This window comes from Prionailurus bengalensis, chromosome D2, assembly GCF_016509475.1.
Source record: "Prionailurus bengalensis isolate Pbe53 chromosome D2, Fcat_Pben_1.1_paternal_pri, whole genome shotgun sequence".
In the NCBI taxonomy this organism is placed as follows: Eukaryota; Metazoa; Chordata; class Mammalia; order Carnivora; family Felidae; genus Prionailurus; species Prionailurus bengalensis.
The window spans coordinates 46,518,100-46,545,676 of NC_057351.1; the positions used below are offsets into that span (position 1 = coordinate 46,518,100).

Below are 27,577 nucleotides of genomic sequence, written 5' to 3' on the forward strand. Positions count from 1 at the left end.
CTACCACCAGGGTGCGGTTGTATTTGCTGGTCAGGAAGTGAGACAATTCCTTCATTAGGCCAGGTGGGAAAGCACCTGCTCCCACCTTTCTCTTCCCAAGGGGAGCCAGCCTGGCCTGGGGATACGCCAATCCTTGAGGCAGCACTGCCCGGAGACAGGCTGGGAATAGACGCCATCACCCCAACAACACTGTGTCTCCCAGACTGAGCTTCCCTGGGGCCCAACCACTGCAGCACCCCTAGTCAGATGAGCCAGCCAAGTCCCTTCCTAGGTAACGCCATCTGTGCTAGCTTCCTGTCACCTGGAATCAGAAGGTTCGTAAATAGTACAGAGGGCTGGCTATTTATCTAACAGTTGGCAGTTTTATTCCTGTTCTTAGTCTGGGGAGACTAATTTGTGCCTTGCAGGGTTTTATGAAGATTAGAAATAAATCCCATAAAGTGTTCACAAGTGGAGGTACACGGGCACACCGTGAGTAATTATGAGGAATTAGCCCACAGCCACTGCTATCTCACTGAATCCTCACGACCCTGAGCAATAAGGACAAAAGCAAATTTACACCCATTTTGTGGAGGGTGAAAAATTCTCGAGTGGCCCAAGGTCAAGCGGCTGGGTGGCACGGCTTCAGCTAACACCAAATCCAGGTGGGATTTTTTTTTTTTAATGTTTATTCATTTTTGAAAGAGTGTGAGATGGGGAGGGGCACATAGAAAGGGGGACAGAGAATCCAAAGCAGGCTCTGAGCTGACAGCAGTGAGCCCGATGTGGGGCTCGAACTCACGAACCGTGAGATCATGACCTGAGCCAAAGTCGGTCGCTCAATCGACGGAGCCACCCAGGTGCCCCTGGGCAGAATGTTTTTTACTTGATGCCAGGAATAACCACCAGGCTCCATCTCACAGGTCGGTCCTCCTCATGCCTTCCTCTGCCTGGGGACTAGGGAGGGACACCGAGCCTGAGAGCTGGGGTGGGGTGAGGATAAGAGGCACAGCAAGGATGTCAGGGATGCAGGACGGGGGCCAGGAGCCACACGGCCGCATCTGCTATCCCGGCCCTCGCCACCTTGCTTGCTCAGGTGAACGTGGTCAGAGGGGAGGCATTCGGCACACGTGTGGGCTAAAACCCAAGCAAAGAACAATAATGGCTGGCGCATCTGCAAATCGATGCCTATAACCAGAGCACGTTGGCTTCTCAAAGTCAGGGGGATGCAGGGCAGCCACCGCCCTCCCCGGCATCTGTGGCTACACCCTTCCCACTCTGCTTCCATTGCCCTGACTCTCTCTAGCGTCTCCTCCCCGTTCACCTGTGTGCATGCCAACCCCGAAGTGCTCACAACCATGTCCGAGCTTCCCGGTGTGTCTGGGACAGTGCATTAGTCCTGGAGCCAGGTGGCCCCGGGCTGGCATCCTCGCGTCTCCACCTCTGCCTGGCAGAGACCTCACCACGAGCCACACTCTTCATATCAGTTTTCATCTGGAGAATGGGACCATCACACCACCCACTCTTGGGGTTGTGGTGAGGAATGAAGAAGATGCTATGTGTCGATGCTTAGCCCTGTGCCCATCCCCTGGCATCTGGCCCTGCCACCCCCTCCAGCCTCTCCTCCCTGCTGCTCTGCCCTGCACCTGCAAGGCTCCTCACCCTCATGGACCAAGTGACCTCATCCTCCCAGCCTGTCACCCACTGTACTTCTCCCTCCCCACTTCCGTGTGCTGCCTCCCCCCCGCCCCCCGCCCAACCCTTTTCTGGAACACTCTTCCTCCTCCTTCAATACTTGGCCTGAATTTCACCTCCAGGAAGCTTTCCCTACCAACCACAGAGCCCTGGGATGGGGTTAGGAGCGCCTCATCTGGGTGCCCGTGACAGCTTGGTGGGCACCACCTGCGTGCTGCCACGGTTTTATTTCTCTAGGTTTCCCATTTGATGCGGCACTCAAGGGCATGGGCTGCGTGCTATTTTATCCTTGCCCTAACAGGCCTTACAAGAAATCCCTTACAGAAGAATCACCCAAGTGTGACTAAATAATAACAAAAACCAGTTGCATAGAGCTCACCATTTACCAGGACCGTCGGAAGCACTTCACACAGACTAACTCATTGAATCCCGCCAACAACACCATGCGCCAGCTTTGCCCCCCGCCCCCCTTTCATCAGAGAGGTGGCAAAGCTGGCCAAAGGCACACAGCAATCAGTGGCAGTACCCAGATTTGAACCGAGGCAGCCTGGCCCCAGAATCTTTCAGCATCACAGAAGATTACCTTTCACAGAAAAAACAAATTCCATAATCCTACCACTATTCAGTATTATGGAAATGAAGTGAGTAGTTACACATCTAAGTTCAGAGCCGGTATCTTTAGATTCCCTTTGAAATCACCTCTGCCTTCACACTAAGGTTCTGAACCAGTCAATTATTAATTAAATCCCATACTTCGACTGTCAGGGTATGTTTTTTAAAAAAAAAAAAAATTTCTGATGGTTCAGAAAAAACTGAAAAGTGCTTTAAACAAAGCTCACAAACCACAGTAATGCTATGCCTGTAACTTATCCAGCATATAAATAGTCTGTGCCCCTGTTCATCCATGAGAGAGCACACACACCAGAGAACATGAAGAAAGCCTGGATATCTTCCGTCGGAACTGCTGTTGGCACAGGGAACATAATGTGCACTTCAATTTCTCCCATCTGCAAATACTTTGTTATCTCAAACCCATAAGAAGAGGTCAAACAACAGATCAGGAAATCTACCGTCTGGGAACTGCCTTTTTGGTGCCCACGGCCATCCTCTTGGCAACTTTTCTTAAACTTGACCTATAGGAAAGAAGGCATCTGCATCCGTGGACAAGGTGTCATGGTGTGGGGCTCTATGCAGTTGGTGGCATTTCATTTCAAATCTGCCTTTCCGGGACCTTTGGGGGCAGTATCATGCTCACTCCTCGAGCTGCTTTTAGGGAGCTGAAAAATCTTGCAGAACCCTGAGATGCTCTGGCCCAGCTTTCTGTTCCAGGAGAGCACTTAGCCGTGGGAAGGAAACAGTTTCCCAACCCCCAAATCAGGGCCACCCCCTCCCAGGGGATAGTGACTTCCGACTTTGGGGATGACACATATTCAAAACGAGACTTGCTTTCCTTCAGTATGAACTTCTCGCAATAAGTCATGGAATCCCTTAGAGCCTCCAGGTCTGTCCCAGTCACTTGGTAGGCCCTCCTCTTGGTGACCGCAGCCACGGTGCCAGCATGTGGCCTCTTCCTGAGGGTCCCTCCCCTGCCTAAGGGTTTCCGTTCCTGGCATCCTGCCCTGGTCCTGTGCTCTCTGCCCATTCTCCCTTAGGAGGAAGTGGTCAGAGGACAGAGAAGGACATTTATCCCAATAATAGCTTGAGACTCCAGGGGCCCAGCTGCCCACTGCCATTGCACGGATGGAGCTGGGGTCGGGAGGCCCCAACACGACAGGGACAGAAGGAGCCTCTGTGTGGGCTGCAGAGGCAGTGCACAATTCAAGCCAGAACCAGTTGAAAGGCAAGGGACTGACCATTTCACTAGCAAGGAATCTGGGCTGCACTGAGTCAAATCAGCCTGAGGTCCTGATGGGGAAGATGAATACAAGTCGGTGGGGCACCCCTACATGGTCCTGGGGTGCAGTGGAGTAAAGACAGGCTTTCCAGAGGTAGATCTGTGGCTGGCCCGACAGGAGACATGCCCATGGAGAGAGCTTAACTCAGGCACTCACAGATTCACAGACAGCACCAGCTGGTAGAGGGGTGGCATCTGAATGGGACTTTGTGGTCATCACTGACCTCTGGTAGGTATCCCACGGCCGGGGGTGACCAAACTCTAAGGCCCACCAGACTAGGGTGACACCCTTACTATATGTCTAGTCTTGGTACCAGCTCAGAGTAGGAGCATGTCTTACCCCTATTACCAAAGAGAGAGGAAGGGAGGGGCCCAAATGGCACTCCTTGTTAGCGAGGCAAGGGACACAGTAGATCACAGCAGGCAAATCCTGAGAAGCACTGGCAGGCTGGCTCCTCACAGCCTCTGGGCTCCCCAGCCATAACCTCCCCCCATATCTGAAATGCCAGTCCTTAGGGCTCTGTGGGAGGGGGGGGGCACATACTTTTAAGAAGAAACAAATACCTTTATCGAGGCATAATTTACTCCCCATGAAAGTCATTGATCTCAAGTGTATGACTCAACCATCACTACACTACAGTCTTGGAACATTTCTATTACCCCCCAAATTTCCCTCTTGCTCATTTATAGTTAATTCCTATGCCCACCCTCAGCCCTAAGCAACTATTTTCAGTTCCTATAAATTTATCCTTTTCTGGACATTTCAGATAAATGGTATCATACAATACATATTTTTTGCATCTGGTTTAGTTCACTTAGCATAATGTTTCTGAAGTTCATCCATGTGCAGAATGTATCAGCAGTTTGTCCCTTTTTATTACCGCATTGTATTTCATCAAACGGATTACTAAATGTTGTTTATCCATTCATCAATTGATGGCTACATTCAGATTGTTTCCATCTCCTGGTTATTATGAACAAAGCTGCTGTGAACAACTGCATGGATGTCTTTGTGTGGACATATGCTTTCATTTCTCTTGGGCAGATACCTACGAGTAAAATCTCTGGGTAATCATATGGTAAGTTTATGTTGAATGTTTTAAGAAACTACCAAATTGATTTCCAAAGCAGCTACACCATTTTACATTCCCACCGCAATGAACAGAGTTCCAGTTTCTCCACATCCTCACCAACACTTGACATCATTGTCTTTTTACAGCCATCGTAGTTGTATTTGTACCACTTAATGACCAACGAAACGGAATATATTTTTGTGAATTTGTTAGCCATTTATATACCTTCTTCAGGAAAATATCTATTCAAATCTCTTTTCTTTGGTCCATTTTTGTGTTATTTGTCATCTTATTATTGAGTTGTAAGAGTTCCCAGCATTATTTGTTGAAAAGACTGCTTTCTCAAACTTTCTGAAATAATTTGTGAAGGATTAGTATTATTTTTTCTTTCAATTCTCGATATATTTCACCAGTAAAGCAACATGGGCCTGGGCTTTTCTTGTTGGAAAGATTTTAGCTAACAATTCAATTTCTTGATTTATTATAGGTTTATTCAGATTATAGCTGTCTTTTTAAATCAATTTAGATAATTTGTGTCTTTCTAAGAGTTTTTCTATTTCATCTATGTTGTCTTATTTTTTAGAATAAAAGTGTTCATGATATTTTCTTATAATGCTGTTAACTTTTGGGTCTGTAGCGATTCCCTTTTTTCTTCCTGATTTGGTAATTGGCTTTTTCTTTTTTATTTTCATGTACAGTCTAACTTAAGATTTGTCAATTCTATTGATCTTTTCAAAGAACCAACTTTTGGTTTTATTGATTTTTTCTCTGTGTGTGTGTGTGTGTGTGTGTGTGTGTGTGTGTTTTCCCTGTCATCAATTTCTGCTCTAATCTTTATTATATCCTTTCTTCTGCTTACAATGGATTTCACTTGCTCTTCTTTTTCTAGTTACTTATGGTGAAAGCTTAGGATATTGATCTGAGATCTTTCTTCTTGTCTAATACAGGCATTTAAAGCCATAATTCTTTCTCTAGGCACTGCTTTAGCGGCGTATCTTGTAAGTTTTCATGTGTTTTGTTTTCATTTCTTTTCAATTCAAAATATTTTCTAATTTCTCTTATAATTTCTTCTTCATATTATTTAGAAGTGTGTTGTTTTAAATTTCAGAACATTTGGGATTCTCCCAGATTTCTTTCTGTCATTAATTTATATTTAATTATTTTGCTTAGAGAACAAACTTTGTATGATTTCTTACATACATAAACTTTTTAAGTTTATACGAATCTGTTTTTTGGCCTCGCATCTGGTCTATCCTGGAGGATACTCCCAGTGCACTTGAAAGGTGTGGTAGGTGGTCATTGGGTAGAATATTCCTACTCTATGTGTCAGGTCAAATTGCTTGATCGTCTGTGCCCTTGAATTTCTGTCTAGGTATTCTATCAATTATTGAGAGTGGATCTTGAAATATCCAGCTCTTATTCTAGAATCATCAATTTCATCTTTCTATTTTCTATTTTTCTTCATGTGTGTTGAGGCTCCCTTGTTAGGCCCATATACATTTATATCTGTTGTATCTTCCTGGTGTATTGCCCCTTCATAATTTGAAATTTCCTCCTTGGTCTCCAGTAATATTTCTTGCCTTAAATTATGTCTCATCTGCTATTAATTTAGCTACCATCCCTCTTATTGTTACTATTTGCATGGTATTTTTCTCTTCTTTTGGGTGTTCTCCATTCTCCACTGCACATGCACGTTGCCTCAGCCAGAAACACACTTGCCCCAAATGTGACCAAAAGTTCAGGCTAGTCAAGTCATTGGACCTCCCTGCCCGATACCCCTAAGAAGGTCACCTCCACTGACAATGCTGCTGAACGTGAGCATTGCACACTGCTCCAAGTCACATGATCCCCCTTCTACCACAACAGAGCTGCTGGTGGTCCTCATGCCTTCCATGGATTCAGATGAAAAATTCACTGTCATGCAAATTTGTGTTTGCACAAATGTAGGTCATGCATGGTTTCTCTCTGATTCTTTTTAGGATTTTTTTCTTTGTCTTTGGCTCTCATAATTTTTTTTCTTACCACCTTTGAGTCCTCCTTTGGTTGTCTCTGATATTATTTTCAGGGTTTATGGTTGTGCTTCGCAGGGAAGAGCAGGGAGAAATTGACCTACGCCATTGTGTCTAGACCAGAAGTGTCAAGTTTCTAAACAGTATGACTTTGCAATATCTACTATAACCGTTATGTTTCCTGTGAGGTGTATTCCACGAGCTAGAAAGCTAGCATCTTACCACATATATTACTAATGGCCACATTCTGCAGAGTGGGGCATAGGACAAGCAGACATTGGTGAAAGGTAATTAGGAGTATTTGTGGTCTGAAGGCATCAAAGTGGTTCAGTCCAAGCTGCTAGCCTCTTCCTAAACAGGGGACACGGTTCTCCAAAAGCAGGTGTCAAGCCTCCTCCAGCATGTATGTTGAACCAGCATGAGCCATAATTTCTTTGGACCCTCTGGGGGTGATAACCAGAGCATGGAATCTAGACACATGCAAGGGCATGAAGGACACACATTTTGAGGCCAACGTGCAGACCAACATGCAGACCCCCTAGGTAAAGATACATATTTAACCAATTTCTTGGTAATATCGATAGAAAGTAAACTATCAAAGAGTTTCGTTTGAAGAAAGAAAGAAAATATTCCTACCTGTTCTGAGGACATTTCACCAAATAATGTCTCACTGTAAAAAAAAAAAAAAAAAAAAGAAGATGGTAAATAAATGTTACTTTAGATATAGAAGCTCCAGGAATCACCAGGAAATGCAGGTGCCCAAATGTTGCCCAGATGTTGGTACAAGTCACCTCTTGGGGCTTTCATACTTCTCTGTGGATGAGTACAGCAGAACTATAGTAGGGACACTGCAGTGACTTGATAGTGTTATACTCCTGGATTGAGCCAGGCATGAAGCCATATACCCCAGACCTCCTAGTTTGTTAACCCAAAACATTCTTTTTTTTTTTTTTGCCAAGCTAGGTTGAGGTGGGTTCTAACCTGAAAGGTCCTAGAGTAACAGAGTCACCCAACTTCAAAGTTTTATCTCAGTCATGAGAAAGCCTTTTGGGGAAACCTATTTCCACTTAGGTGCTCCTCTCTGTAAAATGGCTTTTCATTCTCTGATCAGTGCTCTTCCAGGACTAAGTGGGGGTCCTTGGAAAAACAGTCTTAGAGCAAGACATCCTCCATAGTAGGTCTCATTGAGAAAAAAAAAACCCAGATTTTAGCTGCAGAAGAAATATAAGAATACTCAGGAAGTTATCCAAATAAGTGTCCAATCTATGCGCACAACTGAGTTCATCTCAAGCAGAAGTAAAGCCATAGGCCCTGGAGTTGGGTGTGGATCATTACACCAATGGCCCCATGAATCATACCTCCCTGTATCTAACTATAATCCTGTGAAAGTCCCTCCCATGCTGACCCAGGGCTTGGCCACCAGATGTGCTTTGGCCAATGAAACAATAACCAATATGTCACAAGCAAAGGCATAAAAGGCCCTTGTGCCCTGATATTTGCTCACTTTCTCTCTCTTGTCATAGGGAACTCTTCTGCGACCACGTAAAGAAGCCTGGCTGGCCTACTAGAAGATGAGACCGCATGGAACAGACACAAGTCCCCCCAGCTGATGCCCCAAAGCAGCCAGGCCCCGGCTCATCCACCAGAAGACCGAAGCTTCAGGAGTGACTCCAGCCAAGACCAGAAGAACTGCTCAGCTAAGCCCAGCCCAAAGTGCTGACCTATGGAATTGTGAGCAAATAAAATCATTGATGTTTTAAGCTATGACACTTTGGCATGATCTGTCCTGCAGGTGACCAGGGCAGGTTCCAGACCAGCATGACAGAATCTCAACGTTAGAGAGGGCTCTTTAGGTTCACCTGTTCCAACCCCTTATTAGTACGTACATTCCTTCTGCATTCTGTTTACTGAGCACCTGCTCTGTGTGGGATAACTTCCAGATGCAGCAATAATAAAACCACAGTTAGTAGTTACTGAACAATTCATATATTCCTGGAATTACTCTAGATGTATTAAATACATCAGTGATCATTAGTCTGGGATCTGCACACCATTGGGCACTCTTAGGAAAGGCAGTTTTGAGGAAAGCAGTTTCTAGATCCTCACCTACCATGGTATTCTTTCCTCAGAATTCATTCTCCTGAAACATGCCTGAGTTCTGGCTGTATTCCTTTCCCTCCTTCCTCATCACATCATCCTTTCTCTGCACAAAATTGAACGCATGCCTCTCACCCATCCTGGCTTGTACTATGGAGACTTGTCCTAAGGGTAAATAGTAGGCACCAAACAAGAAATGATTTGAAACCTTGGTGCCGGTGTTGAGAAAGCGAATGACCAATGGCTGGGCATCTAAACCTTTCACCAGCAGAGAAGTTTCCAATACTTTGCTTTCAGCAAGGATTAAATAATAACCTAATCCAGTTGTCAGCTGGGAGAGTATTAAAAATCATTTTCAGTGACTGATCACTATATGACTTCGGACATGTAACTCCGTAGTACACAAAGTACTGAATAGTATAAGAAAACTTCATCCATTCCTGCCTCCTTTTATGCGGAATGAAGTATTTCAGGGTTAGCATCTATGTAAAAAGTAGGAATAGATTTGGTGCTGAATTCTATTACTGAGCAAATTCATACAAGGGTATATGAAGTAAACTACAAATCTACTTCAATAAAAATACATTTCCAATGAAATGTTCTCCGTATGGTTATTATCAAAATTGATAACATTATCATGGAGTTTTGATTCTTTATACCCGTGTTCTAGATCTCATTAATTATGTAATATTGGTAACTCAACACAAAAACAATTAAAACCTAGAAACTTATGGAATAAGGAAATTTTAAAATCCTTAATTAAAATCTTTATACACATTATTTTTACGGAGAAGTATGAACAAAAACAACTGTAATAAAGTGGGAAAAAATCTTGTGGTGGTAGTGGCTTGACGATAAAAGTTCAAGGAGAAAAAGGAACAATATACAATTTCCAACAGTTTCTTTTTTTTTTAAATGTATTTATTTGTTTGGAAAAAGACAGAAGCATGAGTGGGGTAGGGGTAGAGACAGAGGGAGAGAGAGAGAGAATCTCAAGCAGGCTCTGTGTTGCTAGTTCAGAGCCTGATGCAGGGCTATCTAGCAAGATATCTCGCTATCTATCTGGCAAGCTCTAGGAAGCCCTGTTCCAGGGCTAGAGTTCCAGCATATCACAAAGAGCAGAGATATCACAAAGAGCAGAGACCAAGATACCACAAAGAGCAGAGACAACAGGGTTAAGCCCCTCTCTTTCCATCTGGGTCTAGTGAGCCTTCAAAACTGTCCTTTTAAGGGGCACTTGGGTGGCTCGGTCCATGAAGCATCCGACTTTGGCTCAGGTCACGATCTCACGGTTTGTAAGTTCAAACCCCGCATCAGGATCTCTGCTGTCACTGCAGAGCTTGCTTCGGATCCTCTGTCCTCCTTTCTCTCTGCTCCTCCCCTGCTCACGTTCTCTCTTTCTCTCCCCAAAATAAAATGAACATTTTTTAAAAACTGCCCTTTTGAAAGCTCAGAAGGAGAAGGTTGGGGGATTGTTGGGGCCATCTCAAAGCAGCGAGTCTGGATTAATTCCTGAACAAGTAAAGGCCATTTGAAACCAGTGTGCTTGGGGAACCATTAGAATAACTCAGGGCTTGGTCCTGAGCCATCAGGATTGGTGCTTTCCAGGGTGAGTCAAAGCTGCAGAGGCCCTGGGACGAAGTTCCAGGTACCCTGGCACTAACAAAGAGCCAGGACGAAGATTCACAGCTTGGGAGGAAGTGGAAGGCAAGTAACACATGGGTGCAGTTAAGTCCAGCTCACGTGAATAACGAGCACCCCAGGAAAACGAGGCAGCGCAAGGCCAGGGGTGAGGGCAGGGCGGCAGGAAGGCTGAGAGAGAAGGACACTGGCCCTCTGGCCTCCCGGCTTCCGGGATGGGCTCTGTTTATTTCAGGGCCCCTCCAGGGGATTTCGTCAGGAGTGGGGACAGCTACTCTGATATCCTCTTTTCAGACAGATCTTGCCAAGGGAGCGGGAGAGCAGGTGCTGGGCTCACCTCTGCTTTGCACATGTATGCGAGCAGCCCATGAACCTGGACACTGTGTGGTTCTCACACAGGCAAGAGAGCTTAGCCTCCCTCCATGTGGCCAGGGTGCAGAAGGCCCAACACACACATGGTTGCATAGAAAACGCAGACCATGTCCATATGACAAGGGGCTCTGAGCCTGATTCTATATTTGTGGGTTCAGCAAGCATATCTCATCTATGAATTTCATTTCCAGAGAGTAATGAGATCCTTTTGGAATACTTGTGACAGAAGGGAGGGACACAGCAGGACAGAGTTAAGAAGAACCGGCTCTAAGGCCTTGCTACTCAAAGTGTGGCCTCACACCTGCAGTGGTGACACCATCTGGGATCGCATTAGAGGCACTGAATCAGAATCTTCATTTGAGCAGGTTTCCCAGGGAACCATCTGCTCCTTAAGGTCCGGGCAGTGCTGCTCTAAGGCTCCGGGGTCCAGATGAGGGGTAACATTGAGCCCACCACAGTCCTCTGAACTTGGCTCTACAGTGTGGTGGGGAGGTGCCTGGCTCCTAGGCCACGTGGGGCAGGACCTGCCTGCCAGGACTACAGAAGGCCAGCTCCCTAGGAGCTGCGGGAGCTATGACTGCTGTTCAGGAAGGACCTTAGCAACAACCACCATGGAAGGCTGAAGGGAAATTCCTTGGCAAGGCTGGCCCCCAGATGGCGAAGGTTTTCTTGAAGACAAATGTGGAAGGCTCGGGATCAGGCTGGACGTGGCCTCTGCCACGCCCTTGTTTCAGGACTTTTCAGGCTCCTCAGCTGTGTTCTCTCTCAAACGGTTGCAGTAGGGACTGTCATTCCAGACAGATGGTGAGGATGACACAAGAACGTAGAAGAGCGAGTGAGCAACAACAGTCTGGCCTGCCACAGGCGCCCAGGCGAAGCTCTTGGCAGCTCGGTAAGGCTCTCGGACACTGCGTGCAGGTGCACATGAGGCTGTCCGTGCCCGCTCCGGGAGGGACGAGGGCAGTTGGCATCTGGGTCTCTAGCGGCTCTGAGTGAAGCCCGGAGGGTGTGTCTCGGTCTGCCTTGTTGGCCCTGAAGGGGAAGGATGTCTCCTGAACCAACTCCCTTGCTTTGTTTCCCCGATTCTGCCTAAGGCCTAACAGAACCTGCAGCTCAAGGCACACTTCTCTAGCATGCTCCTGAACACGGGCAGAGGTGTCTTTGGAGCAAAACGGCCTTGGAGACTGCCCAGGCGGCTTCCGAACTCCAACAGGTGGGAGCAAAGCAGCTGGGACACAGACACATTTGTTCCCCATTTGTTGAGCAGCTGTCGCACGCCAAATTCCAAGGAGAAGGGAGGAGGCAAATGGCCTGTGACTCCCGTTGTCTGCAAGGGCGGCGAGCGCATCTGTACGTGTGCAACACGTGCCGCAAGCCCGTAAACGTGGGCAAGGTCTCGGAGCCTCGGAGCCGGGGAAAGCCCCAGCTCTGTTGACAAGGCAGGCAGATAGCGAGGATGAAGGCAGCTCTCGGGCTCCACAGAGACCGTGCGGAGCACCGTGGGAGCGGCACGAGCTGTGAAGGAGAAAGGTGTGGCCACGAGCCTTGCTCTGTCTCCGGAGCCCAGTGTGCCAAGTGTCTCTGTGCACCTCTCAGGATCTCTGTTGGCCTGGAGGCTGACCTCCAGGCCCTGCCCTCTGGTTTGGGGTCCGTGAGACCAAAGCAAAGCAGCAGAAGAGGAGGGAGGGAGAAGGAAGGGGTAAGAATGCATAGTCCTGGATCCCTCCCTGCGGCCTCCTGGTTTGGCACCGCCTGGGTCCCTCTTCCGCGGCTCCTGTTGGTGACCCTTCTCCCACAGCTACAGCTCTTGAAAGTTCTGGAACCGTCCTCCCCTTGTCTCCTAACTCTGTGCTGCAAACAGTGTCCTGCAGGCTGGTCCCTGAGTGCACCCCCTCCCTCCCTGGTCCCCTTAGCCCTGCCCGCACTTTGGCCTCAGCGGAGAGGCCTTCTGGAAGCAGGGCTCGGTTTCCCTGTTTGAGTGTCCCCTTAGACCGTGGCCACCAAATCTGACACTTCCCAGCTTTGTAACCTTACGCTTACGCGTAACCATAACCACAAGTTATCATACACACAGGGCACTTATGAGAGTCAGAATGTGTTAAAGTTTTTGTTGTCGTTGAACTTAATCCTCATAATAATCCTAAGAGCCTGGCACCCTACTACATTCCCATTACTTAGATGAGAAAGGTGAGGCACAGCGGGTAAGTCATCAGCTGGTAAGTGAAGAGTTGCCATCTGAACCAGAGGCAGCCTAATTCCAGAGCCCAGCTATCACCCACATCATCTCTGGGAGCTACAGCGTCCGCACCCGTTTCAGGAATCCGCAAGGGGGTGCAGCAGGGAGGGTGTTTCAGAGGAAATGTACAGGATCTGGTGGAAATGTGACTCTGAGGCTTGGTGAGAGGTGGGGACTGAAGAGGGAAAGCAGGCAGCCTTCATAGAAAGAGAAGAATCAGCGTTCCCAGAACAGGAATCATTAAGAGAGAAAACGCAGAGCAAGAAGGGGCTGAGGACACATTCCGGGCATCAGGGATGCCAACAGGAAAGGAGATGGAAGGAAGTGAACACTCAGGCCGGGCGGAGCCTTCCTAACCCCACCTGCCTGCCAGGCACAGCGCCAGTACTGTGAACAATAACACTCACAACAGTGTGCTAACTGAGGAAGGCAGTGTCTACCCCATTTCATTTCACAGATGAGGAAACTGAAGCTCAGGGCAGTTCAGGAATACATCTAAAACCGGTCTGTGGCAGAGCCGGGATCAAACCCAGGTTCATCTGACTCCATAGCCCCTTCTAGGAGAATGAGAGGAGTAAGGGCCACCCCCCCCCCCCCCAGAAACCACGGGAGGAAGGGACCTGAGAAAAAGAGGAATTTAAATGTGGTTACAGTTGATTTTAGCGGAGTCTCAGGGAGACACAGCTCCTCACTCGCTGTACTCACCAGTCACAGGTAAATAATCCCTGACTCACGATGCATTTTTCAAACAAGGTTATACTTTGCCCAGCGTCTTCCGCCTGTCTGTGGTTTGGTAGTGCTCCCATTCCAGACATGACCTTATCTATCCGCTTACCTCTGGATTTCCTCTTGCTAAACACAGACTGCCAGATGATGGTCAGGGTGAAGAGTAGGACGCTGAGAATCCCCACACAGCACACGAGCACGGCGTATATGTAGATATCTGAGGGCAAGGACACAGCGGAGCATTGTCAGGACGAGCCAGGTCAGAGGAGATGCACCAAGTAAGATAAACTTCATACGTTACCAAAAATCAACTCAAAATGAACCACAAGCCTAAACAGAAAATATGAACTAGAAAAGTTTGGGGAAGAACACAGAGGAGAAAAATCTTTGGGATCTAGGACTAAGCAGAGAATTTTTAGACTTGACATGGAGAACATTATCTATATAAGGAAAACGTGATAAATTTGATTTCATCAAAATTAAAAACTTTTGCCCTGTAAAAACCCATATGAGGAGGATGAAAAGACAAAACTTCAGACTGGGAGGAAATATTTGCAAACTGTACAACCAACAAAGGATTAGTATGTAGACGATAAAGAACTCTCAGAACTCAACAATAAAAAATAAACAAACAATCCTACTAGAAAATGAGCAGAAGTGTACAGCGACATTTCACCAAAGAGAACATATGGTGGTAAATAACTTCATGAGAAGATGTTCAACTTCCTTAGCCATTAGACAAATGCAAATTTAAATCACAGTGAACTATCTCGCACACCTATCAGAACGACTAAAATAAAAAGCAGTGACAATACCAAATGCTAGCAAGGACATGAACAAACTGGGTCACTCAACAATATTGCTGGTGAGAATGTAAAGTGGTACAGCCACCCTGGAAAATAGTTTGGCAGTTTCTTAAAAGATACATCTACAAATGCCCTTCAACTCAGCAATTGCACTCTGGGAAAATGAAAACTTAAGTTCACACAAGAACCTGGACATGTATGTTTATAGCAGCTTTATTTACAATAGCCCAAAACTGGAAACTGCCCAGATGTCCCCCAGTGGGTGAATGGTTCAACAAACTGGAGTCTATCCACACCGCCTCCCCCCTCCCCCCAGCTACTACTCAGTGATAAAGTAACAAACTATTGACACATCTAGCAATCTGGAACCTCCAAAGAATTATGCTGAGTGAGGGGAAAAAAATCCCAAAAGGTTACATACTGTGTGATTGTATTTATATAATATTCTTTATTTTTTTTATTTTTTTTAACCTTTATTTATTTTTGAGACAGAGAGAGACAGAGCATGAAAGGGGGAGGGAGGGTCAGAGAGAGGGAGACACAGAATCTGAAACAGGCTCCAGGCTCTGAGCGGTCAGCACAGAGCCCGACGTGGGACTCAAACTCACGGACCGCGAGATCATGACCTGAGCCGAAGTCGGACGCTCAACCGACGGAGCCACCCAGGCGCCCCTATATAATATTCTTGAAATGACAAAATTATAGAAATGGAGAACAGATTAGAGATTGCCAGAGGTCAAGGAGGGAGTAGTTGATGGGAAGCTATCAGCTGATGGGAGTTGATGGGTTTGGCTATAAGAAACCCTTGTGGAGATGGGGATTTCTGTATCTTGGCTGTATCAATGTCAATATCCTGGTTGCCATATTGTACTGTAGTTTTGCAAGATGTTATAATCGGGAGAAATTGGGTTAAGGGTACAAACTGATACAAGGGATCTCTATCACTTCTTAGAAATACATGTTAACCTACAATTACCTCAAGATAATTTTTGTGAAGTTAAACCATGATCATATATGTCTCAGTCAATCTGCTATAACAAAACACAATAGACTGGGTGGCTTAGAAATAAACATTTACTTCTCACAAGAGCAAGGCACTAGTAGACTTGGTGTCTGGTAAGAACTCTCTTCCTAGTTTGGAGATGTTTTCTCTTAATAGCCTCACATGGCAGAGAACAAAGAGAGAGCAAGCAGGCTCTTACGGGGTCTCTTCTTATAAGGGCACTAATCCCATTGGTGAGGGCTCCACTCTCATGATATAATCACTTCCCACAGGCCCCACCTCCTAACACCATCATATTAGGAGCTAGGATTTCAACACATGAATTTGGGGGAACACCGATATTGAGCCCATAACAATGTTCATCCGTTTCTTAAACTCCAGTAATCAACTTTAACACCAATCTGATTGAGAAAATGCCAACTGCTCAGAAAGTGAAAGGTGGGGGAGAGCACCTGGGTGGTTTAGTCAGTTAAGGGTCCGGCTCTTGATTTGGGCTCAGGTCATGATCTCGGGTTCAAGCCCCACTTTGGGCTCTGTGCTGAGAGTGTAGAGCCTGCTTGGGATTCTCTTATTCCCCCTCTCTCTCATCCTCTCCCCAACTTGTACTGTCTCTGTCTCTCTCTCTCAAAATAAATAAATCAACTAAAATTTTTTTTAAAAAAGAAAGTAAAAGAGAATCTGAAAGCATTCCTTTAACCTTCTATGTAGCAAAAAGCTATAGATGTTTGAATTTAGCAACAATATTTCTCTGCTGACAAATTTCTTTAGCCAACAGACATTTACAACATAGCTAGCAGCCACGTTAAGCACTCTCCTAAGTGTAAGAAATAGAACAATGGAGATTTAAAAGCCTCATCAAGAAATCAGAGAGCTGCATGGTATTTGCACCAATAGGAGAGTGCGCCTAGTACTCGAAACACACAGAAAGAACTCAGCCAACCTGAGGAGGTCACAAGGAGCTTCAAAGAGGGCTGGAGATCTGTGCTGAGTCCTATCTAAAATAACACAGAAGGGGCGCCTGGGTGGCCCAGTCGATTAAGTGTCTAACTCAGTTTCAGCTCAGGTCATGATCTCACAGTTCGTGAGATCGAGCCCCGTGTCAGGCTCTATGTTAACAGTGCAGAGCCTGCTTGGGATTCTCTCTCTCCCTGCCTCTCTGCCCTTCCCCAACTTGTGTGCGTGCTCTCTCTCTCTCTCTCTCTCTCTCAAAATAAATAAATAAACATTAAAAGGTAAATAAATGAAATAGCATAGAAAATGCAAAATACATAGAAAGAATAAAAATACAGGGAGAGAGTGACAAAACTTTATCATATCAATGTAAGTGGCTTAACAGTACCTTATCATTGGCTACTCAAAATGTTTCTGTTTCCTTTCACAAGTGACTGTGATGGGGACTCACAAACCAAAACCCTGATGTACCTCTCATATTAGGTTTTTAAGATTAAGTTCCTAGAAGTGGAATTTCTGGGTCAACAGGAAAGTACCTCTGTAAAGCCCCTGGCACCTGGAAGAAGCAGTTAGGTAAGTGCCCAAAAGGCAGGCAAGCTGGGGGAGGTGGGGGGCTGGCCTCCACAGTGAGCTGGAGAGACGAGGAGGGAGAATGGGATGGAATCAGACATCTCAGGTTCCTTTCAGCTCTGTCCTTCCTGCCCCCCTTTCCTCCCACCCCACCCCCCCACCGCCCCGGGGAGTCCGGTCAGCACTTTTGCCCAAGCTAGCTTGAGTATGCTTCTGTTCATGGCAACTTAGAAGCCTGGACTAAAAGTACAATAAGTAGAAAACATAGTAGGGCTAGGCTGCAAGGTGAAAGGAACACCTGCCCTAATATTTAAGGGAGCAGGAAGGTGGGTAGAGTCAAGGAAGAGTCTCCTACAGAGGGAGACAGGAGCCAACCACAGAAGCAGAGGAAGACGGAAGTGAGAGTTCTAGAAGCCAAGAGAGGAGATGCAAGAAAGATTCTTTAATAGCATCAGGTGCTGCTGGAAAACATCCATTGGGTTTTCCTACTAGGAAGCTACTGGAAAAGTCTTGGGGGGAAAGCCAATTCAGTAGGATGGTGGAGGCCGAGCCAGATTACGGGGGTCAATGAGTTCAGTGGTATGTGAGGAGTCTGGGACAGAAGCAGAGGAAACCCTCTCCCACAACTAGAATCAAAACTGCCTTTGAAGTTTTGAGAGACACCTGTGTCTCAGATGCATGGGCTTTGCAGGTTCAAATGGTAGAGAACTCGGTTGAGTGGTTGGAGGTAGGGGCTTGGGTCTCCGTTTAAGCAATGAGGCTCTGAGAGCTGGAGCAGAGGTCACAGACCAGGATTCATGATAGGCCACAGGATGGGCCAGAACACAGAGAACATATGGCCAGTCCTGGATTTGCATGTAGTTGAGCAAGCTGCTCGGGGATTCTGCAGCATAGCCATTTCTGGCACAAGAGGGTAGCAAATGATGTGGCCCTGTTGCCAGGCACGCAGACACGGGGCAGGTGGACACAGCATCTGCCTCGAGGGGATTTCCAAAGGCGCAGGACCCTGGACCACAGAGGCAAGGGCAATTTAGCTTCAGTCTCGTTCTTGGTTGGAGAGACAAACTGTCACACTGAAGTGTCTGCACCACTGGAGCAGAGCAACGCCCTCCACGAACTCCCTCTTCATCGCAACCCTTTCCCTGGTTTCGAAACTGCAGGAATCAAGCAGGGACAAGGTCGTGGTAAGAATCTCCCCCAAGCATCCCCAGAAGCATACCGTAGACATCTGTGGCCCGTTCTGCCCCAGCAGGAGGCGAGGGGCTCCAAGAGGTCCAAGCTCTGGTTTCAGATCACAGCCTCTACCACGTGGCACAAAGGGGGCTCTCCACAGGCAGCCGTAGCTGCAGAATCATCAAACATCTGGCCAGCTGGAAGGCTCAGCTACACCGCCACGCACACAGGCCCCCTGGGCTGCGGACCCTGGCTGGCATGCCTCAGCTGCCTGTGTGGGGGTCCCCACGGGCCTAGGATCAATCGTGCCTGCTCTCTGTTATGTTCTTGGAGCTACAGGAACCTTAAAAAGTGTCACCTTGCAGGAGAAGAAAAGCTCAAAACACCTGAGTTTCCCTGGATCGGGCAGCCACCGGTACCCCAAGGTTCCAATTTTTTCCTCTGTTCCAAGCATTCCTTTTGCTGCATAAAGACAATCGCCCTGTTTTATCTACTCAAAACACTGAAACCATCTCCCCATGATTTTCTCTGCAAAGGTAAAACCCTGAGCCATTTCAGCCAGGGTCACAAAACACCTCCATCCAACACCACCTTTCCTCCTGGATGAGCCAGAGCAAAGCTGTGCCCTGCAGAACTGAGAGCAGCAACAATGTTTCAGCCAGCCATCCTTGAGCTGGAATGCCCGCCCAGCGTTGCTGTATCTTCTGACTTTCCCTTAACTTTTATGTAAACACTTCTCTAATTATAAACGTTGGCGCAAAGGTTTTAAAAAACTCAGACCGGGCCAAACAATGCTTGTCTGGAGGCTGAATCCAAGCGCTCAGATCCACATTCAACAAAACATCTGCACTTAACCAAATCTGGGATTAGCTTTTAAAACGCCACACATTACCTGCACACTCAAAATAATTCTCAAAACCTTGTTATGTTCCTCAAATCCGTTTGCAGTTTTGTCTTTTGCTGCTGGCCTTCCAAAGGCACCGATGTCATTTTTAGACGCCACTGCAAGCCACCATGCAGAAAATGTCTCCCTACCATCCCCAGCCCAGGCCTCCCCGAAGCAGATGGCAGGGCCGGCAGGCTGGAGTGACACTCACGCGGCGGGGAGGCCGAGACGGGGTGCACAGTGTACTTGTGCCAGCTCCCGCCCTCCCAGAAAACCAAGCCACCGCAGGGCAGGCCAGGCAGAGAGGCCCCAGTGAAGGGCAGGCGGCACCTGTTGCCAGGCAACCCTGAGGCCGGCTGGGGTGTGTGTGTGTGGGGGTGGTGCTGTGAAGCCCGGTGACCCCAGCATTCCTCAGCACAGCGAAGGGACCACCTCTCGCCAGACCGCTGACTCTAGAAAGTCGATGTCAGTCCTCCACTCTCCCAGGGAAAATGCAGATGCCAAGATCTCAGGTCTAGGCAGCAAACTGTATGCTTCTGCTATTTTTTTTTTTTTTTTTTAATCCAGTTTGTAGTATCATCTTGCTTGGCGAGAAATACCTGAGCAACAGCCCTGAGGGATTTTAACTCACTCCAGCATCTCACCAAGAGGCCTGACGATACTGGTTTTGTGCTGTGGGCGCACGGCCAGCTGAGCCGAGCCCCTGGAGGATGGAGGTCCCCCCGCACTCTCTGCAGCAGCCCTTCCATCCAGGAACAAAAGGGCAAAGGCCTGGGCTCAGGCGCCAGGGAGTTTCATCTGTACCCCTGACCTCGCCAATGCTGTGGCTGGGTTAAAAAAGCAAAATGCAAGTCCGCTGCTGCCGAAATCACAGGGAAAGAACACTGGAAACAGCTGCTCTGAGGCATTTTACATAGTGAGGATTCCAATTATGCTTTTCTGAAGGGACCTCATTCTCTGTGTTGACAAGTAAGCCCACGTCGGGCTCCGGCTTTTGTGTAGAGTTAGGTCGAGAGTGACCCTGATTTCCATAGCTACATGTGAATTATAAAATACTATTAATCATACAAAGCGTTTTAGACACACTGATTATGCTGCAAGGCATGGTGGGACCAAATGCTGCAACCTTTCCCAACATACCAAGTTTTGTTTTTTGTGCCATGTTGTCTAAATATGGTCCTCAGACCACTTGTACTGGGGAAACACCCTGGGCCCCAATAAAGTACAAATGTTTTGCTCACTTCCTAAATGCAATAATCGGATTCTCGGTGGGGAGCCCAGAACCAGGGTTACTAACAACCCCCCAGGAGATCTTTATGGATCTGATGATAAACAGGGCTCCCGCTGTTACAGCTGCCAGTGACCTACCTTAGGGATGCTCTGGATGTCTCTATACTTCTCCCCATCTTAGGGCCCAGGGCCCGGGTCATGGGGCAGCTCAGAGGAACATGGGGTAAATCAGTTGTTTACTACTTTGCTCTGTGTGGATTAAAGTTGCTTTCATCTCTTTGCTAACAAACAGGCATTCCCTGAATGAAAGGCTGAGGGAGAGAGCTGGGGATTATTTTGCTAGGAGAGGGTCATTAAATAAAAAGACAGCTACAAAGCCTGCCTAAGAAAAGGCAGGGAATGCAAAGAATCGCTGTTGGAGATCACACGATCTGAGAAAGAAAATGTTTGAAACCTAATGGCCTACCTGGGTGACACCTTCTAGTTTGCAAATAACGATCACAATCATGATTATATTTTTCCTAAGAGAGCAAGTGCCTCCATCCACTGCTTTTAACTGGCTATTGAAAGAGGTGGGTTTAGATCCAAGTGCCTGCCCCCTCATTGGGCAAGATCTCCTTCCATCACATCTGTTAGTTAACTAAAGGTGATGGGAGGCCCCCAAGGCGCACACATGTCCCTAGATCTGTTTGGCAAGGTGATTTATCATCAGTAAATGTCATGCTTTCACAAAATGTCACCTTTCACAATTTCCTGATCACCTTTTGACATTAATCAGTTTTTCACTGACCAAAGGCTCTAAGAACTCACAAAGTACATTCTTTCATTGCTTTTGGCCATAATCCTCATCTACTTTGTGATAATAATTTCTGTGAACCTTCCTTACTCCAAGTAAGGCAAGGTGTCTCAACCTCAGCATTCTTGACATTTGGGGCCAGATAATTCCTTGCTGTGGGAGCTGACTGGTGCATTGCTACAATGTTTAGCAGCCTCCCTGGCCTCTTCCCAACAGATGCCAGTAACATCAAAATGCTAGTTGTGGCAACCAAAAATGTATCCAGACATTGGCAAATAGGCCCTGGAGGGGCAAAATCACCTCCTGCTGAGAATCACCACTCCGAGGTTCAAACCTGAGCGCATCAGAATCACCCAGAGGTCTTATGAAAACCCTGATTGCTGGGCACCACCCCTAGTGTTTCCGACCCTGTAAGTGAGGGTAAAGCCCAACAGTGTGCATTTGTATCAGGCTCCCAGGGAATGCTGATGCTGATGCTGCTGGTCTGGGACCAGCCAGGGCTGTATGCTGGGATCACCTGGAGAGCTTTAACCAAGTCCCAGCTCAATCAGAATCTCTAGAGATGCGGTTCAGGCATCAGTGCTTTTAAAGGTTCCCAGGGGGCTCTGATGTAGGCTGAAAATCATTTGCTTAAGGTTTTCAGACTGTTTCCAGAATCCCCAACTCCGTATGAAACCTGAGATAAACTCTGTCACAGTAGGTGCACATTTCATTTTTTTTTTTTTGAATTTTTTTTTCAACGTTTATTTTTATTTTTGGGACAGAGAGAGACAGAGCATGAACGGGGGAGGGGCAGAGAGAGAGGGAGACACAGAATCGGAAACTGGCTCCAGGCTCTGAGCCATCAGCCCAGAGCCTGACGTGGGGCTCGAACTCCCGGACCGGGAGATCGTGACCTGGCTGAAGTCGGACGCCCAACCGACTGCGCCACCCAGGCGCCCCTTCATTTTTTTTTTTAACGTTTATTTATTTTTGAGACAGAGAGAGATAGAGCATGAACAGGGGAGGGGCAGAGAGAGAGGGAGACACAGAATCTGAAACAGGCTCCAGGCTCTGAGCTGTCAGCCCGATGCGGGGCTCGAACCCACGGACCGTGAGATCATGACCTGAGCCGAAGTCGGACGCTTAACCGACCAAGCCACCCAGGCGCCCCTGCACATTTCATTTTTTACATTGCAGTAGGAATTCTGGAGCCAAAACAAAATGAACAAGCCCAAATTATACAGACTGGGCCTTTCACCTCTGCTCTTTCAAAACCCACGGGCTGATACCACCGGGCATTCCCACTCCACTCTTTAGTAAATTTAGGATAAGAAAACAACTTGACATCACAGCACAACTAAGACTTCAGGCTCCTTTTGTTAGCTAAAGTGCAATAAGAAGTTACTCAAGTAAGAGGGAGGAAAGGTATCAGCCGCAGGGAGGAGGGGAAGAGACCAAAGCAGGGAAGGAATGAGGTTTGTTTTGCAGAACTAACAGGTCCAGCCAAGGAGATGCCCAGCTAGGTGTTTCCACCTGAGAGCCCCTTTCTAGATGTGTCTCTCCTGACACATCTAATGTGAGCCAATCTGAGCCAGACTGGAGCTGAGGACCTGCACAGAAGCCCCAGTGGCTGACCTGAAGTCACCTTTAGCTCTTTATACTAACATCTCCTCCTCTGGGGGGAGTTTTCTGCCATGTTTTGAACATACAATGTATGCTCTAGCAGGTTGACACGGTAGGCCTGCACAATTGAACCAAAAGCGCCTATACAAACTCCCCGTCCCCGCCCCCTAAGGCACTGAATAAAAGCTTCCCGTACTAACCCCACAGGGAGACAGTGCTTTAAGAGCTAGCTCCCTGTCTCCTTACTTGCCACAAGTAATAAAAAGTCCTTTGCTTTCAGTATTTCCTTGGGTTGTGTTCAATTTGGTGTACCCCAAGTGGTGACCCCCCCAAGTTTGGTTACACTTTCCTCCCATTCTACTCCTTTCCTATTATCTAAAAGCGAGGTGCATCTTATAATAAAGAAATATGCCAGGTCTACCTTCAAAAAATGCCCAGGTCTCTTTCTTTTTCTCAAGGGATGAATCTTCAGACGCTTTGAGGGAAATCACTGTAAGGCAAAAAAAGAAATGAGACAGCATGAAGTACAGTATGCTATGGCCCCAGCCCACACGGTAACCCAAAATGATGCCATACGGTATGTAGGCCACTCACCTTTATGAAGTAATTTTTCCATTTGCAAAACCACATTTGATTATCACAACTCACACATTAAAAAGAGGTGCAATGACTCAACAACAATGGAGGCACCAGTGGGGGGGAATCAGATTGCCCTTGTCTAAAAGCCAATAAATGGCAAAGCTGGGACTGGGTATGGCAGAAGTCCACTTGCCCCACATACTAGCAAAATGAAGAGTTTCCCGGTAGGAATTCCAAGAACTGAAATCATTTTAGTGGGCACCTTTCTGGTTTGTTTTTTTTTTTTTTAATTTTTTAAATGCTTATTTTTGAGAGAGAGAGAGAGACAGAGAGAGAGAGAATGAGTGGGGAAAGGGCAGAGAGAGAGGCAGACACAGAATCCGAAGCAGACATCAGGCTCTGAGGTGTCAGCACAGAGCCTAATGTGGGACTCAAACCCACAAACACTGAGATCATGACCTGAGCTGAAGCTGGACGCTTAGCTGATGGAGCCACCCAGGAGCCCCTAGCGGACATCTTTCTAAAGTATAGTTGGGATGAGCATGGGGTGTTGTATGCAAGCCAATTTGACAATAAATTATATTTTAAAAAATTATTTTAAAAAAAAAAAAAAGTATAGTGCACTTGCCTGGGTACCACTAGATAGAGGAGCCTGAAGTCATCTGATGACTCAGGGTCTGTGCTCTGAGCACCATTCCATGCGAGACAGTCTCACACACACACTTTGTCTCCACTTTTCAGGGATTCTGTTTCCTCTGTAGAGTTGTGGAATGGTGTTCAGTGACTGACTGACATCTCATTTACTGAATGCCTACCATGTGCCAAGCATCTTGCTGCTCTTGTGGCTACATGTTATCATATTTAACTTAATTCCCCCCAGAGGGCCTGGAAGATAAATATCATTTCAAAATGATTTTGTACAGTTTTAGTCAGTGAGTGATCACTGAACTTACCGCGCCTGCTTTCAGCAATCAGGGAAACAGAATTGAGCGACACAGCGTAAATCTGTGAGCATTACACTAAAGAGGTGGGAGCTATGGAAAGGTTCCATGCATAACAGTAATATAATTATAGGATAAAATTATAAAAATTAACCTGACAAAAACGCCCAAAACATCAAGGAATGAGATTATTGTCTGATAGAATTTTCTGGAACGATGGAGATGTTTTATGCCCATTCTGTACATGTAGTAGCCACTGGCCACCTGTGGATACTGAGAATGTGACATGTGGCTAGTCCACATGAGCCTGAGGAATTCAGTTTTTAATTTAAATTTAAATTTGAGTTAAAAAAATGTTTTTTAAGTTTATTTATTTTGAGAGAAAGAACGAGAGCGTGCACCGAGCGGGGGAGGAGCAGAGGGTGAGGGAGAAAGAGAATCCCAAGCAGGTTCCAAAAAGCACTGTCAGCACAGAGCCCGACTTGGAGCTCCATTCTCACGAACTGTGAGATCATGACCTGAGCGAGATGAAGATTGGATGCTTAGCCAACTGAGCCACCCAGGTGCCCTTTAAATTTAAATTTAAATTTAAATAGCCACCTGTGGTCAGTGGCTATCACACATCTGGGACCTGAATAGAAAGATAAAGGAGGTTGGATTGGAGATTGAATTAGTATGAGAGGCAAGGCTTATGGCAGAGATCCTCTGAAACTTTACCTCTATTTACTACTCCCCCCTCAAAAAAACCTTTTGTATTATGTTGTCATGAATTTCAATCTGAATTTTCCATCTTTTTACTTCCCTAGGCCTTGTACTGGGTATTTCCTACTGACCCATTTTGAAAATCACCAACCCCCTTCATCAGTGTCTAACCTGCTATTAAGCCCATATATTCTTTTTTTTTTTTTTTTTGAGACAGAGAGAGAGAGGAAGAGAGCACACTTGTGAGCAAGTGCAAAATGGGGAAGGGGTGGAGGGAGAGGGAGAAAGAGAATCTTTTTTTTTTTTTTAATTTTTTTTTCAACGTTTATTTATTTTTGGGACAGAGAGAGACAGAGCATGAATGGGGGAGGGGCAGAGAGAGAGGGAGACACAGAATCTGAAGCAGGCTCCAGGCTCTGAGCCACCAGCCCAGAGCCCGACGCGGGGCTCGAACTCACGGACCGCGAGATCGTGACCTGGCTGAAGTCGGACGCTTAACCGACTGCGCCACCCAGGCGCCCCAGAGAAAGAGAATCTTAAGCAGACTCCATGCCCAGCACCGAGCTCTATCTCACGACCATGAGATCATGACCTGAGCCAAAGTCAAGAGTCAAATACTTAACCAACTGAGCCACTCAGACACCCCTATTAATTATTTTTTACATTTAATTAATTTAATTCATTTTTATACATCCCAGCTCTCAGATGAATTTCTCCAGCTTGTCACCTAATTTCTCAACCATATCAATCATATTATGTCAATGCACGTGCCTGATAACTTTTATATCTGCATCACCCATAGACTTGTTTCCATTATCTGTTTTTGCTTTTGATCCTGTCTGCTTGCTTCCTAAGCATCCTGATGGATACTGTCTACATAGCTTCTCTTAACTAGTGCTGCTTAAGTATGGTTGAATTCCTTCAAGAGTTAAGTGTCTCCAACAATTGGGGTCACTAACTTCTCTACGCTCTATTTATCTAGGTAGTCCTTCAGAGAACAATTAGGATAGCTGAAAGATACATGTGCACATATAATTATGTAATCCAAATGTATTGATTTAAAACATTTTTTTTTTCGTTTATTTATTTTTGGGACAGAGAGAGACAGAGCATGAAAGGGGGAGGGGCAGAGAGACAGGGAGACACAGAATCGGAAACAGGCTCCAGGCTCTGAGCCATCAGCCCAGAGCCTGACGCGGGGCTCGAACTCCCGGACCGCGAGATCGTGACCTGGCTGAAGTCGGATGCTTAACCGACTGCGCCACCCAGGCGCCCCTCCAAATGTATTGATTAAATATAAACATGTAATTAGGATAGCTGAAATGCAAATTACTTTTCAGCTTTCTAATTTTTCTCAGAAGGCAGGCTTTAGTCTGCTATAAGCTGGGTCTGTCACAACTCAAGAACTCTCCCTTTAGAACCTAAACTCCTTAAAACCAGAAACTGGATCTTCTACCTCTATATCCCCATCATTGGCAGACTGCCTGGCAGCTGGTAAGTGCCTAGCAAATAGATGGAAAATCCATTTTTTTCTGACTGCCTCGCAAAGTAAGCAGTCTGGCCCTCCAGCAATGAACTCTTAGTGCATACCTGGTCTTGCCCATGGTATTAGAGAAGTCCCATAATTTGTCCATCATCATTCCTGCTTAATTTCCCCACTCACAGCTGACTTCCAGAGCAATCAGTCAGATTCTTCCCCCAAGAATTTAAGCTAAGAAATATAAGATATATGGTTGTTGAGAGCGTTGGGGCTAAAAGAGCCTGTGGACTTTTGGGTAGCGGCCATGTTGGAAACAGAGGCAACTGGAATGGAGCAGAGGGCAAAACCCACAAGAGGAAACTGGAGGTCAGAGGGCTCATAGGGCTGAGGACATGGTGCTGCTGGAGCACTAGGTCCCAAGAGGGCTTATGGAATATGGTTGCTATCCTTGCATTTTATGAGCTCCATAGCCCTAAACTATCCCTACCTTCCTTCTGAATTAGCTTGAATGGGCTTTCATAGCTTCAACTAATTGAGCCCAGGCTAGAATAAGCATAAAGAGACCCAACGGAGACAATACAGAAAGGAAAAACAGATTATCTCCAAGCAGCTGAGTTTTTAGGGAGATCGAAGATGCCCCTCATCATCCAGAGCCTTACCACTCCAAATATGATCAACAGACCAGCAGTACAGTGTCACCTGGGGGCTTGGAAGAAGTGCAGAATCACAGGGTCCGCAATCCAGACCTACTGGATCAGAATCTGCTATTAAACCAGATACCCTGGGTCAGTCATATGCACTGTTTGAGATGCACTGATACACCCCAGGTTGAAAAAAATTAGTTGCCATTTTCTGGTTGTGTAACCTTGGGCGAGTTGCTTGGTTGCCCAGTGCCTTGGTTTCACAAATAGGGATGGTAAGTGCCCACTCTTAAGGGAGGCGTGAGAGTTTAATGGGTTAATATATGTGAAGTGTGCCTGAGACCTAGTGAGCCATATTTATCCACAATGTGTTGCTCCATAAGAAAAGGGATTTTGTCTATTTTATTATTTTATTCACTGTTCCAATTCCTGCACCTAAGTCCAGCATGGTCCTTTGCTGTCAGCCCTTTGTTTCAGTGTGTGCATCTTCAA

General features: G+C 46.6%; 1 protein-coding gene across 1 annotated transcript in view; it reads right to left on the reverse strand.

Annotated features, from left to right (window-relative positions):
• Positions 1–27,577, reverse strand: part of VSTM4 (V-set and transmembrane domain containing 4) — a 98,596-nt gene that overhangs the window by 43,489 nt on the left and 27,530 nt on the right. The window contains exons 3-5 of the mRNA XM_043596830.1: positions 23,164–23,232; positions 13,832–13,939; positions 7,287–7,320 (exon numbers count right to left, since the gene is read on the reverse strand). Of these exons, the coding sequence (XP_043452765.1) occupies positions 7,287–7,320; positions 13,832–13,939; positions 23,164–23,232 (211 nt within the window). The remainder of the gene's footprint in view (positions 1–7,286; positions 7,321–13,831; positions 13,940–23,163; positions 23,233–27,577) is intronic.